Consider the following 8,483-nt stretch of genomic DNA (forward strand, 5'->3'; position numbering starts at 1 on the left):
TGTCCTTATTTCATTCTTACCATTTGAGATTTGATGCATTTAAGCATGATTTTTTTTTTTTATGGATTTGCCTTAAGCTGTTAAGGAATAGAGAGCTTACTATTAACCGGTACCTGCACTCAATTGAATGTTTTTAAGGTAAGGAATTCATGATAGCTTTTGCTGCATTGACCACATAGTTGCTAAGTTCTTGAACTTGCCATAGAATTTTTTTTTCTTCTTTTTTTTTTTTTAATTGCTGATTTTTGAGCAGAAGAGCACTTTTTCTGCATGAGCCACCAGTAGTCGTCTTTACTGTCTCTAGTCCAGAAGCCCAGCATCTAGCTCTTAGAATAGAGGATTTTCATTATTTTCAGTCTCTAATGTCCAATTAACCATGTTATAAAAAGCTGACTGAGCTGGCAGTCAATTAAATTTAATCACTTTCAGTGTAGGCCTTGCCAGATGTAGTCCAATAAACTCAGTAGAGCATCACTGTTATTAACTTACCACATAGGTTTACTTTCTCGAACTCTTCAAAGGTGGACACAATATGCTCTTTGGACTCCAGTCTCTGTGAACAGCTGAATGAAAATTTTTTTTCTGTAGTTCAGTATCTGTGGACAGAGACTTCTGAGTTGTTTTATTGAAGAAGAAGGTCATCTGAAGATGCCTGCAGAGCAACTAAAACCAAATGTTGCCATATTCAAAACAAGTCCAATTCTAACAGGGGTTTCTGAGCTGCACTGCATGCACCCAAATGTTATCTAGCCCAGGTTTAGATTTATATGGAGAGAGAGTACCCAGAGTTCAAAGCACTTTCACAGTACATAAGCTGGGAAACTGAAAAGACGTCGTCTGAATTGCTGCTTTGTTCAGTAATGGGGTTTTGTTTGTCACTTTCTGCTGCCTCCTTCCTTAAGGATGACTAACAGCTACTCAAGTGCAGAGAAGGCACCAGCGGCCGCATAGGTGACGTACCTGTTAATACAACTGAAAATGCAGTAGGGAGTCAAATTTATTGTTAAATTAATAATTATGAGAATAATTTGTAAAATTATTTCTTTAAGTCGCCAGACACAGCTGTTTTTTTTAGACATTTTCCTTTTCTCCTTGTGTGGCCAGCACTTCATTCAGCAAGCACAGAGTTGTTCTTACTCTGGTTATCTTGGTCCCTGTAAACCCTTGGGTGCCTGAGAGATTTTCACATACTATTTGCCTATGTGAAAACTCACAAATTTGGCTGTTGCAAGATTCTGGAAGTTGCTCGTTCCCTGTTCTTGGCTGCCTATTTTGGATGCCGACAGAAGGTTCCTTAAAACATTCATTATCTGCCGAAGCCATGCTCCAAGCCCCTCTCTCCAAGGGATGTGAGGAGGAGAAGGGAGATAGAAAGGCCAAGGGAGGGCACGGCTGCACAGTAACCAAGAACGTGCCTTTCTCCAGGGCCTGTTACAAATCCTGATTTGTAAGTCCCACTGTTTGTTTTTTAATGATCTTGCAGTCGCCAGTTGAACCGCAGGCAGAGGTCAGGGTTTGGTCCTTCAGTTAGTCAACTTTCAGCTCGTTCTCTAGTGGGAAAGTATGATTCAAGCTCCCTGTTGCTACTTTTAATGATTTCTTAAAGTGTGTTATCGCACATCAAGTAAAAAGCTCAAAGTGCTAAAATACAGAGCCAAGGGTCTCCTGTATCCGCTGGATCCATCTAATAGCAGTACAAAGCAGCTACCGTCTGTGCGTTATGCTGTCAGCTAAATTATTTCATAATAGCTTTTGTGTGTGTTTTTAGCCATGTATTTTAACTGTTTTTGCCCCTGGGGAAGGAGGGGGACAGGTGTAGTTAATGGGGCTCCGCTACACATTCAGGAAAAAAAAAAGTAAGGTCGTTTCACACGGGTAAAGCCCCCCTTAACGGCACGGGCGAAGCGAGAAGCCTTTGGGCCAGGTTCGTCAGGTTCACCGGCATCTCTCCGGCACCTGCCAGCACCAGCTTGTTCAGCCGCTCGGGGCGCAACCGCCTTTCCCGCCCTCAGACACCGCCTCAGCGCCAGCCGGGGGCGGGGAGGGGGCGGCGGGGACGCGCGCGGCGGCCGTTGGCCGCCGCGCGCGTCCCCGCCGCCCCCTCCCCGCCCCCGGCTGGCGAGAGGCGGTGCCGCAGCCGTTGCGCATGCGCAGTGGCGCCTCCCGCGACCTGCCCGCCTGCGGGAGGGCGGCGCGGAGGTGGGAGCCGCCATGGCGTTGCGGCTGCTGCGCGGCGCGCCGAGGGCGGCGAGTAAGAGGCGGGCGGGGGAGGGAGGGAAGGAGCGGGCTGGCCGCTTCGGGGCTGTTCTGCCTGCTTGTCTTTCCTCTTGTGGCGCGGGGGGGTTATAAGGTGAGGGTGAGGGGCGGTTACCGGCCGTGCTCGGCGGCGCTGCGGGGGCGGGAGGCCGCCTGAGGTGGTGAGATGGCGGCGGTGACTGGGGCCGCGGGGTAACCCCCCCCCCTTCCCCTTCATCCCACGGCGCCCGGAGCAGGTTTGGGCTGCCAGAGGTTTTCCTCCTTTTTCCCTGGCGGTGTCCTGCTCTCTTAGTATATTCCCCTAGACTGTAAACCTACAGCGTGTTGTCATGCCTCACTGTCAATTCTGACGTTTTTCTGTGGGGATGTCTTTACTGCAGACTTTCAAGCAGTAATGAAATGTTATTCTGTAGGGCTGTAGATGAAGCCAGTTCCTTCTCTGTCGAAAGCTGAGACTTTCTATGATCCTAGATGTTCTAGATCTACATGCTAGATATATAATATTCCTGAAATAGGCCAGTGCAATATATGGTAACAAGAAGAGCTGGGAAGATGTTGATAGATGTTTGTGGGCCCTTCCGGGCTCTGTTGAGTTGTTGCTTTCATGGAGGGGAATGCTCTGGGAATTCCTCGGGATTCCTGCACCACACTCATCCCTGCAGTAGTCCCTTCCCTTAGTGTATTAAATGAAATCGATACCTGATGCATGTGGTTTTTTTCTTCGTATGTCCCTTTTCGTTGTTTTTTAGAGAAGGAGGCATCAAAAATGCAAAGCCCCTTTAGATGCGTGATGGTCTTTAGTTCCTGAAGAGACTCAGTCTGTTTCAGAAGAACTGTATATCTGAACAGATGAGGGTTTTGAGAATTTTAGGGCATTCTTTTGTTTTATGGGCAGACACAAAGATCAGTTTGTAGAATAGGATTTAGCAGTAATGTTGATCGTTCATCCCATCTTTCACAGAGGTACTTAATCTTAGTGTGGAACTTATGTCACCTCTGTGTCAAAAAGAATATGTTGTCATCAACAATATCAAATATTGCAGAAAGGAAAAACAGATTTTGCTTTTTCCCTGCTGAGATCATCAGTTTCATATCTGTACTTTAATGTGACTCTTACTTGAGCTTACACTAGAATATCAGCTATAATTTAATTTTCTTGCTATCTTATCATTCAGCTTGCAGAAGAACAGCCAGATGCTTGGCAGGAATAGAAAGGTCCAGCATATCCCAAATATTTAATTTCTTCACTCATCCACTATGTCATAGTTTAAGCAAAAAAAATAATCTTTGAGGCATTGGCAATAGTTGACATGCATGGTGCAGTTCATATAGCTAGCTGTAGGGTTTAATCTTTTTAAGGTTGTGGTATTTTAAAACGAATGCATGTGCTGATTCTGGGAATATAGGTGAATTGGTGGTTGGTGTAGGTCAAATCCATACTGCTTGAGAAGGTTTCCTGATGTTGTTTCTTTAGCAAGGTAGAATGATAGCTCTTTTCAATGCTTCGCACCTAGTCTGCTACCAATGCTTCGCACCTAGTCTGCTACCGGAAGGATTTGAATATTCCTTCTTAGGAAAAGTAAGAGCTACTTTAAGCAGATATGCACAGCTGAAATATTTTTAGAAGATAGTTCATCATGGTCACTGAGGACATTTGGCTTTGTAACCAAATGCAGAAGTATCAGTCTAAGAGGAAAAAAAAAAAGATACTTCTTTTAATTAAAGCATTTGCATAGTTATATAATTGAACTTAAATTTGCTCAAAGTTTGTCTCTGCTTCTGACTACCAGCTTAATTACTTTACCATCATAAGGGAAGCCCAACTAGTTTCTACCAACGTCCTGGAAAACCTGTTACTAAGGGAACAACATTCTCTCTTTATTTTTTTTAGTACTTTCCTTTGGGAAAGCAGGGGCTTTTTCTGACTCAAAAGCTTATGGAAATGAGCCAAGACTTGGAAATCAGCAGGCTTTTAGGGGGAAGATTAGGACTTCTCCAGGAAAACAGAATGTACTGGTCCACACTAGCATACTTACTATTTAGAGTCTAAAATACAAGAAGGTAACAGTGAAGATCAGTTCAAGCAATTTAAAATATACTTATTTTGAGAGCTAAGTTATACAACTGACAGCTGTGTCTGCATATGTTTCTAGGGCCAAAGATGAGAATCAGTGCTGATTTCTTAGGTGTCCGTGAGATGAATTTTAAACTAGTATTTGGCATTTGTTTTCCTGTCCTTAACTTCCTAGTTTCTTCAGTGAGTTTTTTTTTCAGAGGCTTTCTAAGTAGTGATGCAGCTATACGGTATTAAACTGTCACGTTTATGTTACAAATGTGCGTTTGTTTGATAGGGTCCTCGCTGCTTTGCAGCTCTCTGCGGAGCACCAACTCTAATGCAGAAGGACGGTCTGAACGTGTTAAACAGTCGCTTAAGAAACCAAAGTTACCAGTAGGTCGGTTTGATGAACCAGAGGAGTCCAATATAGAGAGGGAACCACTGGAAAGTAAGTCATATTTTACCAAAATTGAAAGCCATATTTTAAAAGAAAGATCCTGCTATCCTGACGTAAGTTTAAGAAGGGGGATACGCATTCAGCACTTTTCAGAATCATTTTCTAAGCTCAGTGATTCTGAAAAAATGAAAAAGATGAGGCAACGGTCACAAGCTGCGGAAAGGGATGTATAAGGAAAAAGTTCTCCCGAGTAAGGATGGTCTAATGTTTTGATGAATTGCCCAGAAAACTTTTGGTACCTCTGTTCTGGGAGATGCTCAAATTCGCCCAGACATCCTGACCTGCTATTAGCCTTGCTTTGAGCAGGGATGGGGCTGGATGTCCTCCAAAAGTGCTTTCCAGCCTACCATTCCATAATTCTGAGATATGTAGCTGGTATAGGTAATATTGTTCTGTTACAGTATAGTTCTAAACAATGGTACTAAACTCACCAGGGCACCAACTACTTTTTTATTGTGCAAAAAGCTTTTTCTGTTTCTTGGTCCTCAGAAGTTTTCTTGATCCTTGCTATGTTTGCACGGTCGGTCTCTTTCTTAGCCTTACGTGCAGTGTTTTGAAAAACAACAACTGATACTAAGTTTACTGAGCCACTCAGTGGGGTCCAGGGAGACCTAATAAACTCCTGCTATTTGTGTTACATTCCGCTGACTTCAGTGGGATTCGTTTACAGAACCTGACAAGATTGAGGCACCAGATACGTTGCTGCTAAAAGTCAGTAGAAATGTATACTTCTTTATCAGAGAGGAGAAAGAAAGAATCTCATTTTCCTTCTTTTTGATTACCTGTCTTTCCTTAACTAAAAGTGCTAGTCATGCTTTATCTTACTCATACATACCTGCACTGCATGCTGTTCTGTTACTGTTCATTTACCAGTAGCAATAACTCGTGTTTATATATTTTGACGTCTCTGGGACAAGCTTTTTAATACATTAATAAATCACTATGAATATCCAGACAGCAACATGACTGAAAAATTACAATATCATCTGCAAAATGGCTGCAGGCAATTTCAGATTGTGACTCACTTCAGAACTGACTCAGAATTGGAATTACTGTGTAAGCAGAGAGAGCTATTGAACTCTGAAACCCTTCTCCGTTTATTCTCAAGAAAATACATACCATCGCTGCTTCATTTAAAACAAGTTAATAATTTTAATTTTTGCTTATTGTTCAGATGTTCTATATTTCTAGCAAGACTCAAGGTTTCTTTTGGCTTAAAATTTAGTTGTACCTGTGTATTTTTTGTACATATCACACTAGCAGTAGCTTATTAATATGCTAACTCTGCAGTGTATCGTTGGTGGTTATTAGAAAAAAAAAGTTACAGGTTTAAGCTGGCTGTTTTCCATCATGGAGAAATCTTTTGAGTTCTGCAACAGCTGTCAGCACGTCAGTAATACTGAGTATTGGGATAATGACCTCTACAAAATAATAGTAGATGCATTTGTGCTCCTTGTGCTGCCAAAGGTGCACAAATACTAACATTTCCTATCCTGATCCACATTAATTTTTAAACAGACATCCCAATGTGTCATGCTGTATAGCCTGTAGCTACGTGAGTCTCCCTCTATTACTTTGCTTTCTCTCTGCTCTCCGGGATTTCTTTTGTTGTCTTTTCTCTTTTTCAACTCTGCTCCTCATTGCTTGTTGCTTCCCACCACTGCTGAGTTAGGGATGCGATTGAGGGAGCCCTGGGTCATGTATACGTATGCTAGGCCCCGAAGAATCAACATGGCGAGTGGATGAGTGCGATCAAGCACACTTGAGGGAGCCCTGCAGTCTAGTGCAGGCTGGAAAAATACACTTCCAAATACATTGCTGTGCCTAGGCAATGCATTTGTAAGTACTGTATGGCTTGGTGATGCATAGCGAGATGGTTGTTGCACGGCATGGAAGGCTGAATCTTTGCTTTAAGAGAGGGCTCTGTGTAAGGGAGCACTTGAGGAGGATATTAATAAGGATCAGTATAAAGATGAGTTATGGAACAAAGCTGTATAGTGGCAGAAGCTAGATAGGGTGCTACCTAGCTACCCTACCTAGGGGAACGGAAGAAGCATCACTAATGTTTAAGCTTAGCATGTGGCTTACTGAAGAGATTTGAAAATCCCTTTGAGATATTACTTAGGAAGAGTCTCCCTCTCCTGAAAGGAGATAAGTCATCACAATGACTTATCAGGCATAGGTCAAGTTCTAAAAGATCAAAGGTAAAATACCTGATTTTAACTATTTAGGGTTTTATAATACCTTATATGACTGTAGCATCTAGCCTGTATAAAACATCAACGTGCTGTTTCTTGAAAAAAATACTAACATCCATGAAAACGTATTTTTAATATAAGAATAATTGTAGACTCTTGACTAAAATTCTCATACATGAGTGTTCTGAATTAGAGACCTGAAAAACCTGAAAGTGATCTGATATTTTACATGTGGTGAACATACGTATAGCATAGCAGAATGGCGCAGGTTCTCACTATGAATTCACCGGAAACTGTGGTGCTTTAGTGGACATTGAGTGGCTTTTTCATTTGCATAACTGAATATGATAATATATTCCTAATTGTAGCCACAAGGCTATCTGAAATTACTGTTGCATTACTCTGGGAAATGTTTAACTCACGGTTGCCTTTAAAAACAAAAAATAATTTATTTGGTGCTAAAAAACAAAACTGAGAAGCAAACTTTTTAGTTGGTGAAATCTTTATATTTGTTAACATTACAAGCATTTTAATAAACCTTCCCTGTCATTTCAGAATTTCCTGATGGAATCAATCCTACTACGAAAGAGAAGGGTGGACCTAAAGGTCCTGAACCTACACGTTACGGAGACTGGGAGAGAAAAGGACGTTGTATAGACTTTTAATGTACAAATGTACCTATTGCTAATAAAATATTTTTAGTTGTTGAAAAAAATAATATGTAGAGAAATCTCACCTAGATTTTCCTTCCTGTTGTGAAGCTTCTTGTTTCTGTCATGCTTGTGGTGAATTATCTGAGAGATATTTTATGTAAATAAACATGCTGTGGTAACTCAGTTTGTGAGCTGTTATTTGTATCATATGCCTCTGGTCTTTAATGGTATTTACTACTCCCTATTGCAAGCTTAGTGATGTGAAATCGGCAGTGAGTGTATTACTGAGGTATGTGAAGGCTTGGGGCTTTTATATAATTAAAAATTTATGTCCTGTCTTAAAGCTTTGCAGTTCATGAACCTGTGTACTGCTCATCAAAATTACAGCCACCTCTGAGAAGATCAGTACGCAGCTGATACACAGCACAGTGTTAAAAGACCCCCTAATTAAGAACCATCCCCTCTGTCTTTTATAGAGTGGGACAGGTTTTCTTTATTGTTTGCGCAGAGCAGATAGAAACTCAATTTTATCTTATCTTGGGCTGGCAGGCTTTAAATGGTATGATGTTTGCTTATCGGCCAAAGAAAAATGGAGGTTAATTCTAAGAGGGTCAGCTCGTGATTTCAAGTAGTGGAGTGTATGTAGTTTTGGCATACTGTTTTTTATAAGCTAGCTTGTATAATTACAGCTATTTGCATTGTCTTTCTTTGATTAATGGAGATGTCTATTTGAAAATTGGCTACAAGCTGCCTGGCAAAAAATAATCTTTTTTTCTGATACCTGAAGGTCAAAAGGGGACTGTTACATAGGATGATCTTTATATTGCAAGTCTGTAAACTTCATTCAGTTATCTGGTATTGAG

The 8,483-nt window shown here is 41.4% G+C and overlaps 1 protein-coding gene across 1 annotated transcript; it reads left to right on the top strand.

Annotated features, from left to right (window-relative positions):
• Window positions 1-2,121: 2,121 nt before the first annotated feature.
• SDHAF4 (succinate dehydrogenase complex assembly factor 4) lies at window positions 2,122-7,803 on the top strand. Its single transcript, XM_068937503.1, has 3 exons — window positions 2,122-2,251; window positions 4,608-4,760; window positions 7,523-7,803. The coding sequence occupies exons 1-3, from the start codon at window positions 2,212-2,214 to the stop codon at window positions 7,630-7,632; spliced, it is 303 nt and encodes a 100-aa protein (XP_068793604.1). The 5' UTR covers window positions 2,122-2,211; the 3' UTR covers window positions 7,633-7,803.
• The last annotated feature ends 680 nt before the right edge of the window (window positions 7,804-8,483 follow it).

Source organism: Struthio camelus, chromosome 3 (genome assembly GCF_040807025.1).
Source record: "Struthio camelus isolate bStrCam1 chromosome 3, bStrCam1.hap1, whole genome shotgun sequence".
NCBI lineage: Eukaryota > Metazoa > Chordata > Aves > Struthioniformes > Struthionidae > Struthio > Struthio camelus.